Raw genomic sequence first — 26,577 nt, 5'->3', positions numbered from 1 at the left:
AGCCTAAAATAATAAACTAAAAAAACCAATGTTCTTTTTAACAATACGTCAAGGGATAAAATTTAAGTAACACTTTGAATCACTATAAATACCAAACTGATGGACGATCAAGTTTTAAAAGACATATTTAAAGGGCTTACAATTCTGGGCATGTTTACTGATTTTGTAATAACACCATGGAAGGTAGTGAAGGATCTGCTTTAAGGGCAATCAGATTCTACCCAGAGTTATATTCCTAAGAAAATCTGCCTGAGATTTTATCTGGGAACAGAAAGGAAGGCCCACCAAGTGGCTTTAAAGGGCTAAGGGAGGGAAGGAATTAGGTCGTTTTCTGCTTATGCCCTATAGGGTCCCATCCCATCTCTAGGATATTTACATGAGGTGGTCTTTTTTTCTTTTTTAAGATTTTTTAAAAGATTTTATTTATTTTATTATTTAAATATTGTTTATTATTATATAACCTTTATATAGTTCATGCTTTTATTGAGTAAAAAGAGGTCTCCCTATTACTTCATTCCCTTGGGTCATGTCCCTCCCCAAGGAATTCCCAGCAGAAATCATCTTCTGTTCTTTAAGATGCTTATTTAAATGTCAGGAGAGGGAAAAGGACAAGCAGACTCCACACTGAACGTGGAGCCCGAGATGGGGCTCCATCCCACGATCTTGAAACCCTTCGATCAGGACCTGAGCTGAAACTAGGAGTCAGACACAACTGACTGAGCCACCCAGGTGCCCCATGAGGCAGTCTTATAAATTTTAGAAGTTTATCACTGTGTAACAACAGTAAGTTGTGAATAAATTAAAAAGGAGAAATGATTCTGGTAACAGTTTTACCAGCTTGAACAAAATATGCTTGGATCACAACTTTAACGAACTGAATAAGGTCAGCGGTATGATACCTCTTTATGAATTATAAAAGACACAAGGACATGAGCTATTATTCAGATTTACTCCAGTATAGTATTGACACCTGACAGTCTCATTAATGGTATTACTAGTAATTTGACAACAAAAATCAATGAATAAATGTTCATGGTGTTTTCTATCTTAATTAGACTACACAACAAATATTTATTAATCTTAAATATATCACATTGCCCTTTATATTTAGGAATTATTGTGATTTGGTGAACTATACAGAAATTACTGTATATGGATTCCTCCCTCCACTTAAGGGGCTGAGGAATAATGTTTCCTTACAGCATTAGTTCTTTCTCCCAATTATTCTGTCAGTGATCTGGTACCAGTACCCAGCAGGCCAGATTCTAGCTCTGACCCTAACTCCCTGGGAAGAAGCAGGAGAAAAGGCCAGAGAGAGCACTTCCTTGGGATTTTCATCCTAGGCTCGGTCTGGATGGCATCTGCCATATGTTCTGGGTGCGACAGGCTCTTTGCCAGCCTCTGAGGAAAACTACAGAATTTGGAGCTGCCATGGGCCCGTGAGCAGCTATGATACCGTTTAGCTAGCCGAGTATAACTTACTCCTCTGCTGGGTTACAGGGTGGCCCAAGGGTACATTACTAGGAAGGAAATAGTTGCGAGTTCTTGCTTCCTTCAGCCTCCAAAATGCCCTGGACCATTCCTTTTCCAGGGTACGTGCGTGGCCTACAAGTAAATTTACCATACCCCCCAGTTTGTTGGGAGCAGTCTCATTCTGCAGCTGGTGACTGGGCATAATTATTAAAAGCTTACCTTTCCCTGTAAGAAATGTTCTGGGCTGGTTAGTAAGTTATATGGACGCTCTAATTATAAGGCACCTAATGGCTTTACACCCATAGCCTGGGCATCTATCTACACGTGGAAGCAGAAAGAGAAACCAGCAACTGTCATAAGAAATGGAAAAAAAGAGAGGGTGGTTGGGTTATGGACATTGAGGAAGGTATGTGCTATGGTGATTGCTGTGAAGTGTGTAAACCTGGTGATTCACAGACCTGTACCCCTGGGGCTAATAATACATTATATGTTAATAAAAAATTAAAAATTTAAAAAAAAAATGGAAAAAAGTCGGAGACAGGTTTGTTCACTTATAAATCAGCTACCTGGGGATACCTGGGTGGCTCAGTCAGTTAAGCGTCTGCCTTAGGCTCAGGTCATGACCCTGGAGTCCCGGGATCCAGCCCCGGTTTGGACTCTTTGCTCATCAAGGAGTCTGCTTCTCTCTCTGACCAGTCCCTGCCACTTCTTATGCACTCTCCCTCTCTCTCTCTCAAATAAATAAATAAAATCTTAAAAAAAAATAAATCAACTACTTAGAAGCATCTCGTATGAGTCAATCAAAGAGGAATCAGACATGGATTCTTTTTTTTTTTTTTTTTTTTTTAAAGATTTTATTTATTTATTTGACAGAGAGAGATCACAAGTAGGCAGAGAGGCAGGCAGAGAGAGAGAGAGAGAGGGAAGCAGGCTCCCCGCTGAGCAGAGAGCCCGATGTGGGACTCGATCCCAGGACCCTGAGATCATGACCTGAGCCGAAGGCAGCGGCTTAACCGCTGAGCCACCCAGGCGCCCCCAGACATGGATTCTTGACACCTGGCGTCATAGGTACTACCCAACGAGATTAGATACCTGCATTTCAAACACAAGGTGGAAATGTGGTATAAATTAATAGTTTACAGGATTTAGAGGAACTTGAATGTTTTTATCCATTTGGGGAGGATATTAATAACCAAGGCGGGAGCAGTGGTGTTTGAGTTGGGTGTTATGCAGGAAAACAACAAAATCACTCCAAGTGCTGTGTCTAAATTCAAGTCATCTGAAGCATTGATCACATAAGCTAGTTCATCCTTTTGATTCCTAACATCGGCTTTGTTTTGTCTAAAAGTTCCTTCTGATATTATTTGATTTTGCTTTTCAGATGCTGATCTGCACGTTACAACCCATGAAGAGAAACACAGAGTTCCCATCTTCCCAGACAGAGTGGTAAGTTAATATTAAAAAAATTTTTGCATAGTCAAGACATATTAAATAAACCATGAGTTGCCAGATTCAAGACTAGAAAATATGGCCTGCACTGGGACTGCTGAGCAAAGAGAGGACAGAGGTGAGCTATCACGGATAGCAATGTCAGCATTGAATGCCAAGTTCAAATAGTGAATCCTTTTACCATTTTATATTGTTGTACTTAATAACCGGGCCTTTTCTAACCTATAAGCACATAAATAGTCACCAAAAAATGGGTGCGTGTGGGAGACGTCCTTATGATGGCATCACACAGGACAGGCAGGTGTTATTAGCTGTCATTCACCCCCAGCAGCTGCATGGCCAAGACTGCCTCATGTGGGTATCCTGATGAGGGATGGGACTTCATAGGGCACAAGCAGAAAATAACCTAATTCCTTCCCTCCGTTATCCCTTCAAAGCCACTTGGTGGGCTTTCTTCTCTGTCCCTGAATGGAATCTTAGGGAGATTCCATAGTTTTCCAGCTGCTCTTAGATGAAACAAAATGTCCCAACTACTAGTAGTCACGAGAAGAACCTCTAAATTGTCCTATCCAATGTTATAAACATACACCTCCAAACGTCATTCCAAGTTACAGCTTCTCCCCTTCACATAGCTCAAGTGTGCATCAGCTAGCTGGCTGCCTGCTTTGGGGAGAGAGCCATGGAGAAGCTGAGATTTCTGATTCTTTCATGGTTGGGGCCCAGGAAGAGGGGGTCTAATGAACAGTCATTTGCGGCAGATTGCGTCATGATTTTGGCAGGGGTGGCTTCTGGGTGAGACAGTTTTCTAATGCTGACTCTAGCTTATGGGAAACTTTGTGGGTTCCCCATGAGAGTGTAGATCCAAATGGAGTTTTATGAAGGAGTGGTTGTCTTGACCCTTAGCTCTTGAGTTTCTAGTCTTCACATTTCTGCTGGGTCAATTCACCCATCTTGGGCAGAGTTCCTTTCAAGATGGCTCCCAGAACCCTCTCCCAAGGGTGGAGTTGGCCTACAGTACAACAGACAAAACTGACTACTCTGGTTGGTACAACTGTATGTGACTCACTCTTGCAATACAGCCTGCTGCTCTGTTTTTGCTCTGCTTTCAGGTGTGTAGCCATAACCTCCTGCTTTTAGGCTTCCGAGGCAGAGGTCAGCCTCCTCAAATGCCAGGGGACACATAAAATGGCCTCCCGGTGATGCTCTAGAAGCTCTCCCAGAAGTAAAGGAGTGTCTCTACCCATCCATTAGCTCCATGGTGTCTTGGGTGCTTATTTTCAGCTGCACACAATCACACACACACACACACACACACACACACACACACCCCTCTCTTTCTAAGTAAAAGCCACATAATCTTTATGAAACAACATGAAGGACAAAAGGAAATCCATTAGAGGAGGTTAAATTGTATCTCCTAAATTTCATGTTCACCCAGAACCTCAGAATGTGACCTTATTTGGAAACAGGTTTTTGCAGATGTAATTAACTAAGGACTAAGGTGAGATCATACTTGCTAAGGATGTATCCTTATAAGAAGAGGAGAGGACACAGGGAGATACACAGAGAAGAAGGCCATTTAAAGACCTAGGCAGATCAGAAAACTAATAATCCAGTTAAGAAATGGGCAGATGACATGAATAGATGCTTTTTTGAAGAAGACATCCAGATGGCCAACAGACACATGAAAAGATGTTCAACATCACTCGTCATCAGGGAAGCACAAATCAAAACCACCATTAGATATCACCTCACATCTGTCAGAATGGCTAAATTTAACAACACAAGAAACAACAGGGGTTGGCAAAGATGCAGAGGAAGAGTAACCCTCCTACACTGTTAGGGGGAATGCAAGCTGGTGCAGCTACTCTGGAAAATAGGATGGAGGTTTCCCAGAAAGTTGAAAACAGAACTATCCTGTGACCCAGCAATCGTACTATTAGGTATTTACCCAAAGGATACAGAAATACTGATTCAAAGGGATACATTCACCCCGACGTTTATAACAGCATTACCAACAATATCCAAACTACGGAGAGAGCCAAAATGTCCCTCACTGATGAATGGATAAAGAAGAGGTGGTATATCTATACAATGGAATATTATTCAGCCAACAAAAAGAATGAAATTTTGCCATTCACGGTGATGTGGATGGAGCTAGAGAGTATAAAGCTAAGGAAAATAAGTCAGAGAAAGACAAATACCATATGATCTCACTCATGTGGAATTTAGGAAAGAAAACAGATGAACATATGGCAAAAATAGGGGGAAGGGAGAGAGGGAAATAGGCCGTAAAAGACTCTTAATGATAGAGAACTAAGGGGTTGATGAAGGGAGGTGGGCAGGGGGATGGGCTAGATGGGTGATGGGTACCAAGGAGAGCACCTTCTTGTGATGAGCCCTGGGTGTTGTATGTCACTGATGGATCACTGAATTCTTCTCCCAAAGCCAATATTGTACTGTATGTTAACTAAACCTAAAATTTAAATACATAAATAAGTAAACACCTACGCAGGAGATTCGAGTTATGCTGCCATAAGTCAAAGAATGCTAGAACCACCGGAAGTTGGAAGTGGCCAACGAATATTCTCCCACAGAGTTTTCACAGGGAGCACAGTCATAGTGAAGCCCTGATTTTGGACTTGGGGCCTCCAGAACAGTGAGAGAACAAATCTCTGTTGTTTCAATCCACTGAATGTGTACTGACTTGTTATGGCAGCCCAAGGAAACTAATACAGTTGTTCAGATTTGAGGGTTTTGTTATCAGCAACATTGCTATTTTGGTTTGGCTCCATGCTCCAGTCCTGAAGCTTGAAAATTATGGCTTTATAAAACACCTAAGAGGAGATATATACCAGAATAAGCAAATTTACAGGAACAAAGTGTTGACTAGAGGTTGCCCAGGGCCAGGATGGGAACAGGTGACTATTCACAGTCACAAGGGCCTTACACGAGTGATGGCAATGTGCTCCATCTGGATTGTGGTGATGGTTTGTCCATCTGGACAATTTTACCAAAATTCTCTGAATTCTACACTGATGAAGGGTAATTTTCATGGTATACAAATCATAGTCCAGTAAAATTTGTTTTAAACAAATCTAAGAACAGAGGATAATTTAGGAGCCAGAAACTATTGCATCTAATCTCTGGCAAGGAGTTCTTTGGGAAATTTGCTGACAATTATCAATCATGCAAATCAGCGACCAAGAATTTGTAAGTCTGTTTTGATTGTAAGCTGCCCTAAGGGATCAAGGATCAGCGAGAGTATCATGAAAAATGTGTTTACCTTTGTTTCTACTAGAACATTCTGTAGAGGACTTACTTTGCAGAGTGGAGGAAATTAAAAATCCACTTTCTAGCCCTTCTGTTTAGATTTCCGTTTAGGGAACTTTCTGGAGCATTTATCTCTGGATGGAACCACCACATAGCTCATAAATAGCAGTGTCCAGCACTGGAATGTCGATCCCTGCAAAGAAGTAAAAATACGAGTATGAAAAATTAAATGCAGACCTTACATCTTTTTACATGAATTTTTAATTGAGATACAGCATGCACTTGGACAAGCATACGCGTCCAAAGTGTTCAGCTTGACGACTTTTCACAAACCGAACACATCTGTATAACTCTCACTCAAATCAAGGAACAGAACATCGCAGAACCCGAGGAGTACCACTGTGTTTCTTTCACTACATCCCACTGAGAGTACTCACTAGCCTGACTTACAACATCATAGCTCACGTGCTTGGTTTTGACCTTTACGTAAATGGGATCATAAAGCACATCGTTGTCGTGTATTATCTGTCTTTCTGTGAGACTGACTGACACTTTAGTGTGTGGTTATAGTTTACTCTCACTGCTGTAGAGGATTCCACTGTGTGAATATACCCCTATGTTCATTTTATTGCTACTGTAACAAATTACCAAAATTGAGTGACTTAAAGCAACACAAATTTATTTTCTTGAAATTCTGAAGGTCAGAAGTCTTAACATAAAATGGGTCCACACAGCTGCATTCCTTCTGGAGGCTTGAGAGGGGAAAAAACCCATCGCCTTGCCTTTTCCAGCTTCTAGGGGCCACCTATGTTCTTTGCTTTCTGGCCCCTTCCTCTATCTTCAGGACCAGAAGGGTAGCGCCTTATGTTTAATATCAAATAAGTTTATTATCTTTCCCTTTAAATGGACATTTAGGTCATTTCCGGTTTTTATCGAATGGAAATAATTGTGCTATGAACATTCTTGTATGTGTCATTTGATTTCACTGCTGGACGCGCGTATAGACTTTCTGGATCATCGGGTATGTGCACAGTTGACCTCAGTAGATTCTGCAAACTGCTTTTCAATGTGCTTATACGCTCCATACTGCAACCAGCCCAGTATGAGAGCTCCAGTTGCTCCAGATCTTTGCCGATACTTAGTACTGCCCTTGTTGCCCTTGTCTTCCTTTCCTTTCCTTTCCTTTTCCTTCCTTCCTTCCTTCCTTCCTTCCTAAGAGCTAATGTACTTGGCTTGTTAGTTCCCAGTGCCTGAATCTGTGTCTCACTGTGATATATTAAAATCTCTTCTCCTCCAAAGCTGAAGATTCCTCGAGCAGTTCCTGTTTTCAGAATGAATGAACCATCCTCAAGTACCACCACGGCCCAGTATGACAGTGACTCCAAGAAAAACTATGGCTCTCAGCTGACTGTCAACGCGCAGTGTACTCCAAGAGAAGATTGCCCTGACTGGTGGAAAGTAAGGAAACTGAAAAGGTAAACTTCAGCTCCTAATTGGGCTCCCCAGCATGTAGGCTAGAATTACCCACAGCCTTGGATGTCAGCCTCAAAGCTGTCCACACGGGCCTTAGTTGAGAAGGGCCACCCTTTCCGAAAAGGCTCAGTGCTTGAGCCTGAAGTCTGGCCAAGCAGGTGCCCCGCTGGGACCAAAAGGCATGGACCTCCCATCTAGATGATCTGATTTATGATCTAAACGATACTTGCACATTTTATTCCCTCCTCTTTCTCTTCTCCTTTCCTCCAAATAACCCTACATGCCAGAACTTGGAAGCTTTAAAACATACCCTTTACATGAGGTAGTTCAGGGTGGGCTTACTTTTGTCCTGTGCTTACAAATGACAGGTAACCCTCCCAGCGAGGCCTTGGCTGCCTTCTCAGGATGGACACCTTCACCTTTCCTGACATAAGTCTTCTCACTTTTTTTTAATCAATTATGTTTATTAACATATAGTGTATTATTTGCCCCAGGGGTACAGGTCTGTGAATTGTCAGGCTTACACACTTCGCAGCACTCACCATAGCACATACCCTTAAGCCAAAAGTTGCTACCTAAAGCCAGACTGAAAATTACCTTGAAGGCTCCATACTTGATGTTCACTAAAGATTGGATTGAATCGCAAGATGACAATAGAAAAAGGGTCAAGTGACTGTCCTTCCCTCTTGCCCCAGCCTTCCTCCCCATCACGTTCTTCACTGTCTGACATCCCCTCACCCAGTCATTAGCCTCCCTGCAGGGCACCGGGGTCTGTCTTTCCCAATAATGTAGAACATCCCTTGGCTCCCAGGCATCTCCTTTCTTTGTTTTCTCCCTCATGCCCTTATTTTTTTTTTAATTCTTTCCATTCTCATCATCCACCCAAAGCAAATGCCTCACTGTACCGATGACACAGACACAGGGCCACACGGAACTTGAAAGAATGTAGGTGTATTGCTGTTGCCTTCGGCATAACAAATTGCGGTGCTTTTCATTTCAAAGTGGAGCTAGAGTCCAAGTGTATTAATCTATACCTAGCGCCTGAGGCGACATGTCCCATTTATTTGCCTGCAATCCAGTCTTCTTGTGGAAGGAGACCATCGATAGACACAGATCCTAGGAGAGTGGGTGTCATGTCAGCTTTGTTCAAGGCCCCTCCCTACTGGAAGCCCCAGGGATCCATTGAGGGAAATGTGTGGTGAAACTGATCAGTATTCAAATAAGTAGTCAGCATTATTAATTCACGGGGCGGTGGGGAGGGGGTCGTACAGCCACCAATGCCTGGATGGCTAGATCCTATCTTTATTGAAATTGTTGACATTTTTTTCATCACAGATTTTTTCATTAATTTTTTATCTTTAAAAAGTTTCATCAACACGTTACTGAGTTTTTCTGACACCCCCTTAGGTTTTGCACCCGAGATTCAGTCCCGACCTTGGATTTTTTCCTAGAACTTGAGAAACCTAATCATCTGTACAAAGAATCAATGAATCACTTCTTAGCCTGAGTAACATTACATCAGTGAGTAAAAGATGATGATGATTTAAAGGTCTTGTGGATTGAATTTTATAAATGCCATCATGAGTCTCAGCTCGCATAAGTAGATAATACTTTCAACTGCCCTCACTTGAGCTGCTTTTTAATTTTTTCCATTAAAGTATTCAAATATTGCAGAATATCCAGGGTACCTTCTCCTAGGTTATTTTCTATGCACATGTTACCGTGTGTAGAGAATTAAAAAATCAGATTCTTCTGTACCACTCTCTCTCTTCACTTCACATCTTGGGCATTTTTTCCCATCTAAATACATGAAGTGACATTTAAGTTTTAATATGAAAAAATATTGAATGGTGGTTACACATAACCTGCATTTTGCCCTCTTAGTAATTTTTAAGTATGTTAAAAATTGAGTTGAGAGATGTTAGGGACACTCACACTGTCGTGTAAGCTCCCCGATTATTTTGAGTGTCTGTATAGTGTTCCATCATATGGATAAACCTCAGAGATGCACCATGGATGGACATTCTCTGTGTGTTCTTAAAAGCAACATAAAAGTGAAAATTGCTTCACCTTTTAAAAGAAGAGTTTTCTTATGAAGAGATGAAGTAAACAACAACAACAACAACAACAAAACATGCTAGTGAGCAAGGCTCTTTGGAAGGCAGAGATGGCTCCTTATCAGCGTTGAGGAAATGGAGCCAGAGAAGCATTTCCTTGTTAAGGAAGCTTGTTGCTACGAAGGGTGGTTTTGAGAAACAGCCTGAGATAGGAAGGCGAGCAGGAAATAGGTCCTACCTTCAAAGCAAAACAGCATTTTCAGACTTGTCATTGCAATTATAACAGCCAAGAGGAAAATAACATGTTAAAATATCTGAGTGACCAAATGCCTGCCTAGCAACAAGAAAATCAAGGCAAACCCCGTCCAGATGATCTTTTCTAGTCACGGCTCTCTTTTGCTTAGGAAGCACTGTCCAGCTACCTCTGGTTATTGGGTCCCTGCAAGGACGAAAATGTGAAAAGGACTCATTAGCTTAAATTCCCAACCCAAGTGAAAGGTGACAGTCCCAATGTTCAAGGAAGCTCAAAGATATCTAACAAAACTATTTTTCTGTTTTGACATTTATAAATAAACGTGAATTTACAACATGTATCTTTTGTCACAGCAGTGAAGATTTTGCATCTGGCCACCAAAGGGAAAGGACGGTTGCAGATCACAGCGCCTCCAAGATGTCATGGTAAATCAAAGGCAGATCATTCCTTTACGTGTAGGATTTGCTTCTATTTGCAGGAAAACTAACTACATTTGCAATCATTTTTGCAACCAGACTTCATGTTTAAGGTAAAGACGAACCAAAAAATTCAGGCAGGTTGCCTCTCTGAACCCTTCAGTTGGTCCGACTCGATGATCCGTGGATTACAGTTCTCCTCACCTTGATAAATGCTGTCCATCATTCGTGATATACGCTAGTGTTAGCATGAGCAAGAGTATACCGGGGGGCCATGCTAGCAGGAGGAAAACCACCCAAAGCCAAGTAACTCTTCTCTAAGAATTGCTCTATACAAAACCCCAATTTTTTTTAACCTCCTACTCCAGCTGCTTCTGGAGGCATTTGTCCATTTCATGAGCCCACTCTTCCAAAAGAGTCAGGTAAATCCATGTTCCTGGCAGCCTCCTGGAGCAAAGAGCCATTTCCTCATTAAACTGGGCATGAACTCAACTTTTGAGTGGTTCTCTCTTCACTTGGCAGATACCTTCCCAAGTGCAAAGAGGGAATTTTATTTGTCGGGGTGAAAGCTGGGTGGGATTCAATGTTGCACTGCTAGATGGTGGGGGGATTTTTTGTTGTGTTTTGTTTTGGTTTTGGGCATTCATGTCCTTCCCTCTCTTCTTAAGGGGGTTCCCCGAGTCAAGTTCATCTGAAGGAGAGGAAAACCTGGATGATTATGAGTGAGTTTGAAAGTCCTCTGTGCTCCTCTAAACCTAACATAGATGTTTCTATTCCATTCTTCTCCAAAGGAATTAGAGCATATGCCTCAAACTTGCTCAGGAGGCCTGTATTTACTTGGGTAAACTCATGTGAGGTTCTGGGCCACTTATCTGGATGATGGGTGAGAATGAGCTGGGTTGTTATTAAGGGAAATGATTTTCCTCAGTCTGGATTCTCTAAATTGCCTGTACATATTCACTGGATTTATCATATACCTGGTGTCCCCTTCACTTGACTTTGTTTTCATAGATGCAGTATATGACATTTCTGCCGAGTTTTTCTGCCCTGGAGGTCTCTGGCCAGGGTGACGTTTGAAGGCTCTTATTAGCATTTATTAGTCCCGTCTATGAAGTTGTTTATGATACGGTAACAAGGGAGAGCAACTGAGACTTGAACGTGACTGCATTTATGTTGAGAGAGTCCTATTCCCAGGGCGACCTTATCATTTAACATCCAGATTAGGACATTTTAGAAAGAGAAAAAGAGCACACTATTAAATATTATACTTGGACATCAGGTGTGATCTGGACTGGTGAGGATACTGAGACAGGTTGGCCTAAGGGGCGCTTAAGGTCCTTTCCAAAATCTAAGACTGTATCCTTCTACAAATAGGGACAAATAAGTCTCCGGGACTTTATTTAAAGTTGGCATTAAGGAGACACGGGAGTGGCAGGGCAGACTGTGTCTCCCAGACACCTGCTACCAAACGGTAGCCAACTCACTTAACCATCAGTATTATACATCTTCGCAGTTCTGTTTTTCTATGACTGTGTTCACTGAGATATTGGCTCTAGGTACAGTGAGAGGTTTTATAACGCACACGTCACTGTTTCGACTCTTCGTCTTACCTCTAACCCAGCGTAGCCCTTGGCTTTCGTGCCACGTTAGGGAACACCTGCTGTAGGCCCCACCCCCCCACACACACCATAGCCTTCTCACCACCTTCTAGCTCCCACTGATCCCTACCTTCCTTCCCAACATCTACCCTCAGGAAAGCCTCTGATGGAATAATTCAAACGAAGACATAAATGACTGAGAAATGCCCGCACCCAAATTATCCAAAGATAACAGTACTTTGACAGATGAGAAAGATTTAAACCCAGGGGAGTGAACCCCTAATTGTGGATGCCAGTCTTTAGGATTTCGATAAATTGGAAGTGTCTCTTTGATTTGGAAAGCCCAGATCTAACCATATGGACAGTCTCTACCTTCATCATTTCTAAATTCAAGAGGGGCATGAGACGTGTGCTCTGGGGAAACACTCAGGAGAGACCTGCCCTCTTCCAAGTCCAAGAGATGCTGGAGGGCCATCAGGAGGACAGGGCTGCAGGGTCCAGGGCTCAGCCTGTCACACTGTGCTCGGTGCCCCCACTTTCTTCCTCTGTCAGTGGTACTGAAGCATTTGTTTGGTGGGCAGAACCTCAGGAGGAATTCTACTATGTTCTATTGAAGGCTGATGCACCGAAGTTTAGATGGAAAATCATACCTTAGGACCAGGCTTAAGCTTCTGCTGCTCTGGCAGTGACATGCTGAAATCTTTTTTAAAACAGAGCCAGGCCTCAGCAAAGTTATGACACAAGCAGAGTGTGTGTGGGGGCGGGGGGGCAAGGCTTATGCACAATTGCACTTTGCTTCTCTAGACCTCTGTCCTTATACTCGATCACCTCTTTCTTCTATCTCCCATAGGCATGTTTCCTGGGTCGTATTCCCTGAGGAGTCTTTTGATTAGCTGTGATTAGCTTAAAATACTGACTCCGAAGAAAATGATCAGTTCCTACCTCAAGTATTAATTATAGCATATCTATAAGGGTAGAGTTAGAAGAGACTTTTAAACTGATCAAATTCAACCCTCATCCTCATTTTGCAAATGGGCAATTCCAAGGTCAGAAAAGGCCCAGTGGCTTGTCCAGAGCCAGACAGCTACTTATTAGGAAGTTATGTCTAGGATCCAAACCTCCCAGCTGGCTGGTGGCCCTTCCACTCCACGGGCATCCCCACCAGCTGACCAGCCCCATCCCCCGCCCCCGCCGCGCCCCGCCCCACCTAATACATCCTCACCCTCAGGTTCTTCTTTCCTCCTCAGGTGTTATCCTCTAGCCAGAGGGTCCTTGTGAGGCCCCGAACCCCTGCTCTACCCCACCTCACACCCTGTTCGTTTCCCTAGTGTGACATTCTGGCCAAAGCCAAAAGACAGCGCACATTGCTGATCTCACATGAGAAACAAGTCTGGGGCCTGCTGAGCTCTACATAGTAAGATATGATGCTCTTGGCTCACTTAGTGAAGAAGGTAATATTTCAAGGTCATGTCTGGCTGTTCGACACCATCTATCTCTCAGGTCGCTGTGTTACTGGCTTAATATAACCATAGAGGCTTATCTATTGCTATCCCACAAATAAAAAAATATTTGTTAGAAAAGCATTTGCTTTGAAAGTAGGTGCTATAAAGGGTGCTTCTATCAGATCATTAAAAGAAAAATACAGGGCTGAAAGATATGAACTTTCATCTTGTCATTGTGGCAACCCCACTTTCCCACTGGATTTCTTGGTCTCATCTCTGGCTCTCGTTCGAATCAGGGACACACAGAATGCACAGACTGGCCCGAAGGAGCCCAGAGGCTCTTCAGTGACAGCCTGTGTGAAACGGACACCCGGGCACCAGCCGAGACTCGTGCTTGCGTGGTGGAGACACGGGAACCCGTAGTTCTGAAAAGCCCCCGGGTGGGGGGGAACAGTCAGTTTGGGCAATCCCTGATCGAAGCCAATGCCTCATTGCACGGAGTGGAAAGCGGAGTGATGAGGGATCCGGTTACAAACTATTAACTCGCAAATTCACGATTCTTTCCCGTTGTAGCTGGTTTGCGGGTAACATCTCCAGGGCCCAGTCGGAGCAGTTACTGAGACAAAAGGCAAGTCGTCCAGTCTTTAAAGGATCTCTCTCGGGCCCAGAGGGTAGTGCCCTTGCTTCTTGTAGAAACCGGAGGGTTTACAGTTAAGGGCTCATAGTCCCGGGGCTTACCGGGCCCTTCGCCTGTGGCTACCTCCTCTGTTTTTCATCAGCTCATGCTGGGTAATAAGGCACTTCTAGATTGAGCGATTTGAAACAAGATTCAGGAGTTCTCACCATTCTGGGCACGGGGTGCCACGGCTCTGCTCCGTGTGGTTGACGCAGGCTTCCTCACAGCCTGGTGATCCTGAGGCGGGGTAGACACGGACAAGCCCCAGGGTTCACTGCAAGCACAGATGCAATTTCAGCTTTTGTCACGCCTGCGAATGCCCTATTAGCCAAAGCAAGTCTGGTGGCCCAGCCCGGACTCGGTGTGGGAGGGGACTGCCCAGGGCAAGAATATGGAGACCTGATTGACAGCCGAGGTCATCTCTGTCCCTGCTCGGGAGCACCCGAACTGGAGTCCAGCAGGTGTAAGCAGGAGTACCTCTACCTGATTCTGTCACAAAATTGGCACGGAAATAACAGAAGCAAACTCTTTCCACCTGCAAAACTGATGCTGTGTTAAAGTTCTTCCTAGTAAAACACACCAGGGGTTTCTTTGAGGGGGTACTAGTGGGAACGTGATGACATTATCACCAAACGCGGTGTCTTGTCATGTTGTCGCATTCCTAGCTTACTGTCTGCTCTTCCTAGTCTGGGTCTGCTTGGAGTTAGCGCAAGTCATTAAGAAAGACAAGTTGAGCATGGAACTTTGACAAATGCATCTTTGGTTTTCTAATACCTTCCCAGGTATTCTATCTGTGGGGATAGGTGGTTTTTAAGTGTTATTTCTGAAAGACTAAAATATCAGGCTTGCACAAATACAGACAAAATTATCGAAGAGGGTTAAAAACTAAGGGGAGAGGGAGAGTCCCATTGCACGGGGTAGGTGTCTCAAGGAACTGAGCGAGAAAAGGAGGAAAGCTGAACTGTGGGTCCCCTTCCGCACCAGCTGTTGGGTGACCTGGGCTGTCATTGACATTTAAAGTTGATCGAAAAGCTCCATTTCCCTACCACCTACCAGAATAATGAAAATGTTTTCCATTCCTTCCACTCTTTCCATCCTTTCCAGGGAAAAGAAGGTGCATTTATGGTTAGAAATTCCCGCCAGGCGGGAATGTACACGGTGTCCTTATTTAGCAAGGCCATGGAGTAAGTATGACATGGGTGTCTTTCTTTTATCTTTTGTGTATGTTCTTTGAATACGCTGGCCATTTAGTCATGTGTGGGGATAAGACACCATCTTTAAACTCTGGCGTTTTGGCTCAGAGGATTTGTATTGAATGTGACCATTCAATGGTTGCCTGGCCCACCCAGCCCCGACTCTGAGAGCTCGTTCTCTGGGGGAACCTCTTATGCCCATCCCAGGCAGCGGCGGAGTGCCCAGTGCACAGCACGCCTCACTAAACACTTGTTAAAGGAATCTTGGTCTGTTCCCCTTTGACTTGGCCCTAAGCCTAGAAAGAGAGAAAAAGAGCAAAGGAGTCTGCCCACCGTTGGCCAGACCCACCTGCTGAGCCGAGAAACCCACCCCAGGGTGTGGTTTTTCATCAGCCTCTCCATTAGGAGTAGAGCTAGCAGAAAGTTGGATCAGTGTATCTGGGTTCCCCAGATAGCTTCTTTCCGGGGTGTTGTCCCCTTTTTGTGGCAAAGAGCTCTGGCTTGAAGCTGCACCTCAGGGTCCAACTCCTGACTTTACCATTTCAAGGCTTTAGGACCCTGAGCAAGTCTCTTAGCCTCTGTGCCTCGGCTTCCCCATTTGAAGATTTTATTTATTTATTTAATTTTGAGAAAGAGAGAGAGCGCTCACAAGTGGGGAGTGGGGGCAGAGGGAGAAGCACGCTTCCAGCTGAGCAAGGAGCCTGATGCGGGGCTCGATCCCAGGACCCTGAGATCATGACCCGAGCTGAAGGCAGTCGCCTAACCAACTGAGCCACCCAGGCGCCCTTGGCTTCCCCATCTGAAAAGGAAAAATAACAACAACTATTATGCTCTACGGATGAAGTGAGTTAATTCACATGGTGGACACAGCAGTGCTCGGCACAGGGTAAGCGCTTAATACATGGACAGCAATCACTATGATATTGTCGTTATTGTGAAGGAGCGAGTCTAGGCGCACTACGCCCCAACGCCCATGCACATATGATACCCCCAGTCACCAACTGCAAGACACTGTCACCGACATCAGGATCTTCTGCCAGAGTTTTACAAGCCACTTTCCCATTGGCTGTTAGCTCTTTTGTTCCTTCTAATCATCCCGTGAAGCAAATAGGAAAGGTGTTTTCATGGGCACCATTCTACAGAGGAGATCTCTGAGGTTCCAATATTTCTCTTACTGGTTGGATGGCATGACCCTACCTTGGGCACCTGTAGGGTTTTTGGTCATAATGAGTGATTAAAAGGTTATTTTATTTAAGAATTTTTTTATGGACTATCTACCTCCAATTTGAGAGACTAAGATGTGCCCTAAGCAGCAACCCAGAATTTTCCAATGCAGGAAGCTATGTCCCCAGTGCATCTCATGGACCAGTTTGCACACCTAGATGCTGGCCAAAGCCAACCCAGTAAGAACCAGAGGCAGAGATTGGTTTCATCAACTGTTAAGACTCTGTGACCCTCTGGCCCAGCAGCTTCAGCCAAACCTGGTATCAGTCAAGATCCTTGACACCAGGTTTATTTTTGAGGATGGCCTGGTAGGAAAAAACAGCAAATAGATAATGAGTCAAGTGAAAATAATCCACATTCATGACTAAGGAAGCCTTCTTTGATGAAACGCCATCAACGGGCTTGAATGAATTTCATGCTGAAACCAAGAACAAAGTAGCCATTTGCAACAAGAAGACGCCCCTTTCCCTGTTTATAGTTGCAGTTTTAACTAGGCTGGCATGACCGCGACGGATTTATCAACAGTTTCTTATGCGCCAACAGTTTCTTATGCGCCAAACCTAGTGCAAATTGCTAGGTACAAGATCACATCCAATCTTTGTAACAACCAAATGAGGTTAGCTAGCAAGCAGAAGACGTGGATGAAAGCCCAGTTCTCGACTGCTAGGCCATACTCTAAAACTGAAGACGGCATATTATTCCTGATTAGCCCAAATCATGCGTGTCAATGCACCACTATCTTTCAAAATGAGCGCAACGGGGGAAATGTGTCTTATGTGGAAAAGGTCCAAGTTTGTGTGAGGAATTAAAGGACATCCCCACCCATGTCACCTTGCATGCTCCACTCCCCAAAAAGCCTCTCCCCCATGCTCTGGGTGAAACACCCACAGCCTAACCACCTTTGTCTCCGGCATTTTAATCTTCATTATTATCCTTAAAGAGAACTGGTGTTCAGAATAATCATCATTATTTTAGACTGGCTAAGGGAGGAACCATGCAGAAAGTTGGAATTTTATTGTACATGCATTCTGTATGTACACAAAGGTGACACTGAGTTCAGAGGGGAACCCTCTCCCGCAATTACCAATCATCACAGATAATAGAAATATATCAGATAGCAATTTCTATATATAGAAAAAATATCAGATAGCAAGACTGAGAACGCCTCTCTGACTTCCCTCTCCAAAACTGGCGGATGCCTCTAAATTATCATTTAACCATTGTTGAATCAAGCTTCAGTTGATAATTAAAAGCATTCTAGGGGCACCTGGATGGCTCAGTCGGTTAAGCATCCGACTCTTGATTTCAGCTCAGTGGTGATCTCAGGGTCCTGGGATGGAGCCCCATGTGGGGCTCTGCGCTCAGTGGGGAGTCTGCTTAAGAATTCACTTTCTCCTTCTCCCTCTGTCCTTCCCTTTGCTCCCTGTCTCTTCCAAATAAAAAAAATCTTAAAAAAAAAAAAAAACCTAACATTCTTTCTTCCTTACTAGTGATAAAAAAGGAACTGTCAAGCATTACCACGTACATACAAACGCTGAGAACAAATTGTACCTGGCAGAAAACTACTGTTTTGATTCTATTCCTCAGCTTATCCACTACCATCAACACAATTCAGCAGGTAATCTATTTCAGTTTTTCTTTCATGGGTCCTTGTTAATAAATATCAATTTTCTGGGATACAGCCAGTCCTCCTAATATTCTTAATGTTATTGGGAACCATGAAAATAAGAATAAATATGTTTTCAAGCTAGATACCTGCTATGATTTTTAGCTTACATTTCCTGGAACATTTCTGGCCTAAGATGCCAGAAAAATGAAGTAGCGTAAGCTGAGCAACTTAGAAGTAGAGATTCTCTTTATAAAAATATTTGTTTTCTTTTTCTGGCCCTAGAAATAAGTTGATCACAAAATTCACACATTATAGAAATGTTTACCATGGGAGAGAGGACCTCCACAGACAAGTTGTTGTCTGTTCTGATAGAATTTTTTTCTGTGCTGATGCTAACATTTATTTATTATATGTATTAATGATTTACATATGTAAATATGTTACATATTATATATATATATATCAGTGGTCTTCCCAGGCAAATACATATAGCTTATAGTCTATTTAAGAGCTACATAGAATTCTATTGTAGATTTGCTCCGTAATTTATTCACCTAACCCTGTATTGATAGCGATTGGATCGCATACAGTATTTTCACATTATAAGCAATGTTTCAGTGCACAGGCCTGTGCCCATGGCTCTGTATGGGTGTTTCTGTAACCAAATTCCCTAGAGGTGGAAGTTCTAAGATAACAGTTAAGAAGATTTAAAGTGGAGACATTTTCGAATGCTTTTTAGAGATGTGCCCTCCCGCCAATGGCCATCTCCTTCATCCTCACCAACACTGGGTACTATTACTCTTTTTAGATTTTGCCTAATCGACCGGTGAAAATGAATATAGAAATCCCTTCTATTGGAGGCGGGAACTCCCTGGTGTGGTGATCATTTCACGTTACAGATGTGTCAAATCATCACGCTGCATACCTCTAAAGTTACGTATGTCTGTAACATCTCAATAAGCTTAGAAAAAAAGAAATGAGAAATTTAAAAAAAGGAAATCTCCTCTAATGCCTCTTCTCGAAAAGTGTCTCTTGTGAACGATGACTGGATGGATTTCCAACAGCAAGGAAACATAAGCCGTGGGCGCAGCATCAAATTTGTTCGAGTCTGCCTGACCTGATTACATGCACATAGGGGAACTAGCCTTACTCCCTGGCTTTGATTTTGGTCCTCACTTCTGTTTTTCCTTTGTTCCGATTTTCTCAATTGTATATTTTAAACTCCAGCACCTCAAAAGTGCCCTCAAAAGGTATTGTATAGACACAAATTTCTGAGTAGAATGATTCCATTCCAGAGAATGCCCAAGAAACTCCGCAGGGTTTAGGAAGAAAACATTAAAATCTTTCTTTAGATTTTTCTCAAAATCTCCTTAAGTTTTCTATTATGAGTGTATTTTATGATTCACACAATGTATTAATACAGTAGCCATTGTATGCATGTATTTTGGAGAAGTGAGCTAATTTTTTTTTCTGATTAAAAGTTTGAGATTTGAAACATGGGAGATGACTCGTATAAAAAGTAAAGCGATATATAGAAAAAGGAAGGAGAGAAAAAGGACCCATTTGACAGTTCCCAGGACTTGGAAAATATCACACGTTTAGGCAAGAAGCATTTTTTAAATGAATTCTTTCCAACCACTATACATACTGTGATAATTTTAACCAAGCTTTATCATAACTTGATGTAAACAACGAAAATGACCGCTTCATGCAACTTAGTAATAGGTTCCATTTTTTAAAATCGAACGGTTGGCTTTTTATTTTGTGCCCTTCTGTACAGTTTGGGTTTTTCTTTTAACCAGATGCATGTGCCGTGTGTATATGTATTTAAATATAGGGCTATAAAAAGAACAAAAATGGGACACTTTTTTAAATGAAAGATTCCGTTGAGCAACTAATTTGATCAGATTCTTAAAAGTCACATAAATTTGTTCTACTCTTTCCATTTTTGCTTTACATTGAGCTCATTAGTCAAGCCAAGCAAATCAATACAGCTACAGGGTGAATGGGGTCAGAATGGATCTCCTCTCTCCGTCATGACATCCTGAACCTGGTGTTTTCCTGGCTACACCGGAGAGCACAGGGGTGTGACCCGGTGTGATGTCGTGTGATGTGACATGATGTGATGATATGGTGCTGATTCCATTGCAGGCATGATCACACGACTCCGCCACCCTGTGTCGACCAAGGCCAACAAGGTTCCCACCTCCGTGTCCTTGGGAAGTGGTATGGATGCACACCTGGGCTCTTAAACTCCATTTCCCACCATTTCTGGTTAAAAAGTTATATATCTCTATTTACTTCAAAAAAGAATATATATATTTACTTTTTAAATATATTATTATATTATTATTACTATATTATTTATTTATTTATTTATTTATTTATTTATTTATAAAAAGAAGGAAGACTGGAAGGAGGTCCCTAATCAGAGTGTGCCTTAAGGGCTTCAGCAATAATGTTTGTCCATTTTCTTTAAAATAAAAAACAAATAAACAAACTTTTCTGTCCTCCTGACCTAACTCTGTCATCTCCTCAGCCTTACCAAAAAGACTACCCAATTTGTCTTCTTATTAGACCTGGTCGGCAGCCTCTAGAATGCCATTGCCTGTCCTTTCTCCTTCCAGGCCTCTGTGCCTGTTCGGGGAGCCTGTTTTCAACCGTGTGTATTTAGGATCAAGACACCCACCCAGATAACAGTTTAGTCTGCTTTATAAGAAAACACTAGTGATTTTTTTTTTTTACCAAGCTAAGAGCATTGTGCATATCTTGACACCAGGCATTTCCAAGACGCCTCTGGGTGGCAGAGTGTTCTAAGCCTTTTGTCAAGAACTATGGCTGCTTCAAGAACAGTATTGTCAGTAAGATACATTTAAGTGATCAGCTTAAAATGAAAAGCCTAGCTGTTCTTCATGTTGTCCATATGGAACTCATTGGAGAACAAAGCTCTTGGGAAGCTGCCCGCCCCAAAGTCTTCTATTCTCATTTTAAAGAGTGTCTGTCTTGCCTTATTAGGAATATGGGAACTGAAAAGAGAAGAGCTAACCCTCCTGAAGGAGCTGGGAAGTGGTCAGTTTGGAGTGGTCCATCTGGGGAAGTGGAAGGGGCAGTATGATGTTGCCATTAAGATGATCAAGGAGGGCTCCATGTCAGAAGATGAATTCTTCCAGGAGGCCCAGACCATGATGTAAGTTTCTTCTGAGGAATGGCCCTTTGGTCCTCACCATGGGGGAAAGTTCATGCTAACGGGTCTTTCCCTAACATTTGCAAGGCCCTAGAGCAAGCATCCACATATCACAGGTATACTTAGAAGTTATAAATCAAGCTGTTAAATAAAATCAGTTCTATGCCCCTACTTTGACAAGTATACCCCCATAACAACCAGAGAAGCCATCCAAGTTTAGAATTCTCAAGACTCTTGGGGCGCCTGGGTGGCTCAGTGGGTTAAAGCCTTTGCCTTCGGCTCAGGTCATGATCTCAGGGTCCTGGGATCAAGCCCTACATCGGGCTCTCTGCTCAGCAGGGAGCCTGCTTCCCCCTCTCTCTATCTGCCTGCCTCTCTTCCTACTTGTAATCTCTGTCAAATAAATAAATAAAATCTTAAAAAAAAAAAAGAATTCTCAAGACTCTTTAGAGAAACCAGCCTCTGGCCCATGTCACCCCCCACTCCACCCACTAAGGCAATACTGGTGCCTTCAATACAGTCTGACAGAATCCATTTCTTTCATCACCTGATAAATAAACATACCCTTCCGAACGTGCCTCAGCTCCAAGCACATGTGCTGGCCCATGTGCATGCTCTCTCTCTCTCTTCCCGCCTCCTCATGGTAAATAAGACTTTGAAATGTGACCAGCCATCTAGGTGTGCCTACGACTTTTCTGATTAAGCATCAAAATTACTGTAATTTAGCAGCCCCCACAGTGCCAGGTCAGTTGGGACACCTGGTCTTCCTATTTTTACGGAACTAAATAATGATTGTATGGGAAACAGTTCCTAGCGGGATTCTGATCAAAGACTGCTGAAATCACAAATCCTAGCCTGCTGCTGAATAAGGGCACTTTAAAAAAAAAAATGTTAAACACTTACATGGTATTTTCCAGCATTTCTCTTACTACTTTGTAAACGTTAATGCATTCAGTCCTCCCAAGAAACCTGGGAGGGATGTACCATTGCTATCTGTGTTTTATAGGAAACTGAAGCACAGAAATGTTCAGTAACGGGTCCAAGGTCAGGAAGTTAGTAAAAGTGGTAGAGCAGAGACGCAAACCCAGGCAGAACTTCCAGGCCATTTCCTTAGTCATTCTTTTGTGAAGACCAAAGTTACCAAGAGAGTCAGAACAATCACTTTGACCACAATGGTGGAATTGTCTGGAAGCAGAGGTACTATGTGAACACGAGCCTGGCTTCGTGGGCATGCAACCTGCACTGTGTTGAGGGCCTGCACCCTTGGGAGGGCTCTGCACTTTACTGTTCTGATGTCACCATCTTGAAATTCTTTTTTTATTTTATTTATTTATTTATTTATTTTGGTCAGAGAGAGAGGGAGAGAGAGCAAGCACAGGCAGACAGAATGGCAGGCAGAGGCAGAGGGAGAAGCAGGCTCCCCGCCAAGCAAGGAGCCTGATGTGGGACTCGATCCCAGGACGCTGGGATCATGACCTGAGCCGAAGGCAGCTGCTTAACCAACTGAGCCACCCAGGCGTCCCTTGAAATTCTTTTTTTAAAGATTTATTTATTTACCTTGAGAGAGAGAGAGAGACTGGGGCAAGGGAGGGACAGAGGGCGAGGAAGAGAGACTCTCCAGCAGACTTCCTGTTGAATGTGGAGCCTGATGCAGGGCTCGATCTCACAACCCTGAGTTCAGGACCTGAGCTGAAATCAGGAGTCAGATGCTCAACTGACTGAGCTACCCAGGTGCCCCACCATTTTGAAATTTTTCCTGCTTCTTAAATAAGGATCCCTGCATTTTCACTTCATACCAGTCCCTGCAAATTATGTAGCCGGTTCTGCCTTTGGCAACTATGCTGTCATAAAACTGGGAAGGAGACCAGTGATGTTCTCCTTCTGTAGGACAGAAAAAAGCTAGCGGAAACTCCCTTAGGCTCACTGTGTAACCTGTGTCATGGTGTAACTTCAAAACATTTTTTTTTTGCTATTAGAGGACTGGTAATCACACAGAATCATAAAAGGTCATTAACAAATCACCTAGTCTTAAAGAAGGAAATCAAACGGCTCCCTATGGGGAGAACGTTGTAGCTCAGCTGTGATGGTCATATTGAGGCCTATCCTGTGGGCAGTAGCAGTTGCCATGGTGTTCCCACCACATCGCCCCTGGGCAGTGACTGAATTTACTCAAGAAACAGCTTTTTTGGGTGAGGGACCTGGTCCCAACACTAGCCTTCCCTCTGCAGGGAGCAATGCTGAGTTCCAGGCCATTCTCTAAAAGAGCTAAAAGAGGCCTAACAGAGCTCATAGCTTTGAGCAACTTGATAAGGCATGTCGTTAAACTAAGAAGGAAGGAAAATCGTGATTTAAATAGTTAAAACTATTGGGGCGCCTGGGTGGCTCAGTGGGTTAAAGCCTCTGCCTTCGGCTCAGGTCATGGTCTCAGGGTCCTGGGACCGAGCCCCGCATCGGGCTCTCTGCTCAGCGGGGAACATGCTTCCTCCTCTCTCTCTGCCTGCCTCTCTGCCTACTTGTGATCTCTGTCTGTCAAATAAATAAATAAAATCTTTAAAAATAAATAGTTATAACTATTTAACTATAACTATAGAAAATAACTATTTTAATAAATGCTCATTAAAAAATTCTGAAATCGACACGTTAGCTTGAGATTTCCTTTACACATCTGAACATTAAAGAATCAGCCTGTAAATTGAACAATTACATGGACAGCAGACAAACACCGTAATAGCAGAGCATCCGTCTGTCATGACCTACCCGAAAGCACTATGTCAAGTGGTTACCACCTTTTAAATTTATTATTGAAAGATAATATGGGGTGCCTGGGTGGCTCAGTTGGTCAAGTGTTGGACTCATGATTTCAGCTTGGTCTGTGATCTCAGGATCATGGGAAAGGGTCCTGTGCAGGGTTCTTCGCAGGGAAATCTGCTTGAGATTCTCTCTCTCCTTCTCACTCTGTTCCTCCCCCTACTTGATCTCTCTAAAATAAATACATCTTAAAGAAGAAAAGATAATGTAGCAATAATGTCAAATGAATTTTTTTAAAAAAAGAAAAATCACGGCTAATCTCACTTTCCTACTATGTCAATGATTTTCATTTTTCCTGCACCTTTCATATTCCGATACAATTGTTTTTTGAGAAGGAAGTATTTGGACTTCAAAACTGAGCAAGTTTAAAGAGATGCTTTAAAATGGAAGTGATTGTCCTTAGTGTGTAGCTTCCTCAAAAATCAGCCACCGAATTCTCTAGATGCCGGGTGGGGGGGAGGCGCTCAACAGCATTTCTGAGGCAATAGACCCTTCGCTCCTCTGATTCTCTGTAGGACAGGTGAACCCAGCACCCACAACTGCCCAGCTGCTGTTGGGGTTGTCAATGTTTACTAGGAGGCAGCTTTTTTTTTCCTTTTGCCTTCAAAGGCTGATGTTCCCAGAATAAAATTTGTAATTTTTCCCGCTCTTTCTCTGTTCAAGTAGATGGGGGTGGAATTAAATTGAGCACAAATTGAGCGTGATTCTTGTTCAGGACATCTGGAAAATGGAGTATGCAAATTGAGTACTAATCTTGAAAATCTGTGGTTTCCAGGAAACTCAGCCATCCCAAGCTGGTGAAATTCTATGGAGTGTGTTCAAAGAAATACCCTATATACATAGTGACTGAATATATCACCAACGGCTGCTTGCTTAATTACCTGAAGAGTCATGGCAAAGGACTTGAAACCTCCCAGCTCTTAGAGATGTGCTACGATGTGTGTGAAGGCATGGCCTTCTTGGAAAGCCACCAGTTCATACACAGGGACTTGGTAAGCAAAGCCACTGGCCCTTCAAAGCAAGTAAGGGGTCCACGGTCCCCCCGCTCCCCCAGTGCTGGAGCCCTTGGGAAGGCTGGCAAGGAAGGCATCTCCACTTGTACTTTGCTCCCTTGTGACTTGCCCAATAAAATAAGACAAAATAAAATAGTACAAAAAGAGAAGAAGCTGTCATGATTTATGTAGCTGTGTTGGGGTATGGAGGAAAATAGATAAAAAGGAAAGACTTTGGTCGTTTTAGCGTGTCTCACAACCATGAAATCCAAGTTGACCTTTGCTCCAGGAAGGGCTTAGCGCTAAAGCAGTCAATGAATACCATCATGGAGAAAACAAAACCAGAAGGAAATGAAATTTATGTGTGTCTTTGGCTCAGGGTGGGAGCGGGGGTGGGGGGGCATTCTGCTTGGTATGCACTGGTGTCTACCCTCAGAGATTGTCTTCTGCCGAACAGCAAACGTGCCATGAGTGCTAGGCCAGCATTTATGTCTTCGAAGCACCTGTTAATGTGTGGGACCCCAGTGGTGGAGAAGGAACCCCCAGAAATAATTTTCCCTTCTTGCTGACAAGCTGAGGGTCTGTGTTTAATGTGTCATCCCCTTCATGCTGTTTGACAAGGGTGGAGGCTTGGGTGAAAATACTGATGGGAGCACAGTGTCATTTTGAAAAATGGAGAATTGCAAGGGCAAAAAAGACAACTTCTCAACATTTGGGGGTTTGATAGGCGATCTTAGATTTTGTGAGAACTCTGCCAGAGAGAAGGAAAATCTTGGATTCTGAGGTGGGGAGATTTTTGCCTGCTTTTACTACTTGGTAATTTTGTTTTTCCTCCAAAGGCGGCTCGGAACTGCTTGGTGGACAGTGACCTCTCTGTGAAAGTCTCGGATTTTGGCATGACCAGGTAAGCCAGCTCCAGCTCCAAAGGCGCAAACTATAAAAGACGGATTTCCGTTAACATCTAAATGCCAGCAGAACTGTGGGCCTTGCGGCCATGGAGAATATGGTCTGGACTGGGGGTTTCGAAACCTGGATTCTCCCCATAGTACCTCTGACCAGCGAGGACACATGGTTTGCTTCATTTCTTCACCTGAGAGATGGGTTGTTCTTCAGAAATTATCCAAAGTCCCTTTTCATTCGTTCAAAACCCTGATAAATATTTTGTAAACTTAGAAACAATTCCAGGAAAGAATAATATTAATAGAGATTTTATATTTAAATAAGTATTCATAAATTATATAATATATAATTATGAATGATATATAATTAAATACATATCACTATATGAAAATATATTGTAACATTATGATTATATATAATTATATTAAAATATATAATAATTACATATAATTATACATTATATTAAAATATATAACATATCTTATATATAATAAATTATATATAATTATATATGAAATTTTTACATAAAATATATAGAAATTTTTATATAATATATA

The 26,577-nt window shown here is 42.8% G+C and overlaps 1 protein-coding gene across 4 annotated transcripts in view; it reads left to right on the top strand.

The window, feature by feature from the left end:
* The window catches only part of BMX (BMX non-receptor tyrosine kinase), a 49,808-nt gene that overhangs the window by 13,766 nt on the left and 9,465 nt on the right, over nucleotides 1-26,577 (top strand). For 2 of the 4 annotated variants that reach the window (XM_047715584.1, XM_047715586.1), the window contains exons 6-16: nucleotides 2,855-2,919; nucleotides 7,495-7,670; nucleotides 10,332-10,403; nucleotides 11,063-11,116; nucleotides 14,008-14,062; nucleotides 15,215-15,294; nucleotides 18,018-18,145; nucleotides 20,288-20,362; nucleotides 21,152-21,323; nucleotides 24,904-25,120; nucleotides 25,960-26,024. In XM_047715584.1, coding sequence (XP_047571540.1) covers nucleotides 2,855-2,919; nucleotides 7,495-7,670; nucleotides 10,332-10,403; nucleotides 11,063-11,116; nucleotides 14,008-14,062; nucleotides 15,215-15,294; nucleotides 18,018-18,145; nucleotides 20,288-20,362; nucleotides 21,152-21,323; nucleotides 24,904-25,120; nucleotides 25,960-26,024 — 1,159 coding nt within the window. The remainder of the gene's footprint in view (nucleotides 1-2,854; nucleotides 2,920-7,494; nucleotides 7,671-10,331; nucleotides 10,404-11,062; nucleotides 11,117-14,007; nucleotides 14,063-15,214; nucleotides 15,295-18,017; nucleotides 18,146-20,287; nucleotides 20,363-21,151; nucleotides 21,324-24,903; nucleotides 25,121-25,959; nucleotides 26,025-26,577) is intronic. The other 2 variants (XM_047715585.1, XM_047715587.1) reach the window with 2 other exon arrangements.

Source organism: Lutra lutra, chromosome X, assembly GCF_902655055.1.
Source record: "Lutra lutra chromosome X, mLutLut1.2, whole genome shotgun sequence".
Taxonomy (NCBI): domain Eukaryota; kingdom Metazoa; phylum Chordata; class Mammalia; order Carnivora; family Mustelidae; genus Lutra; species Lutra lutra.
Note: the sequence above shows the minus strand (reverse complement) of the source record. Positions and strands in the feature narration are given on the sequence as shown.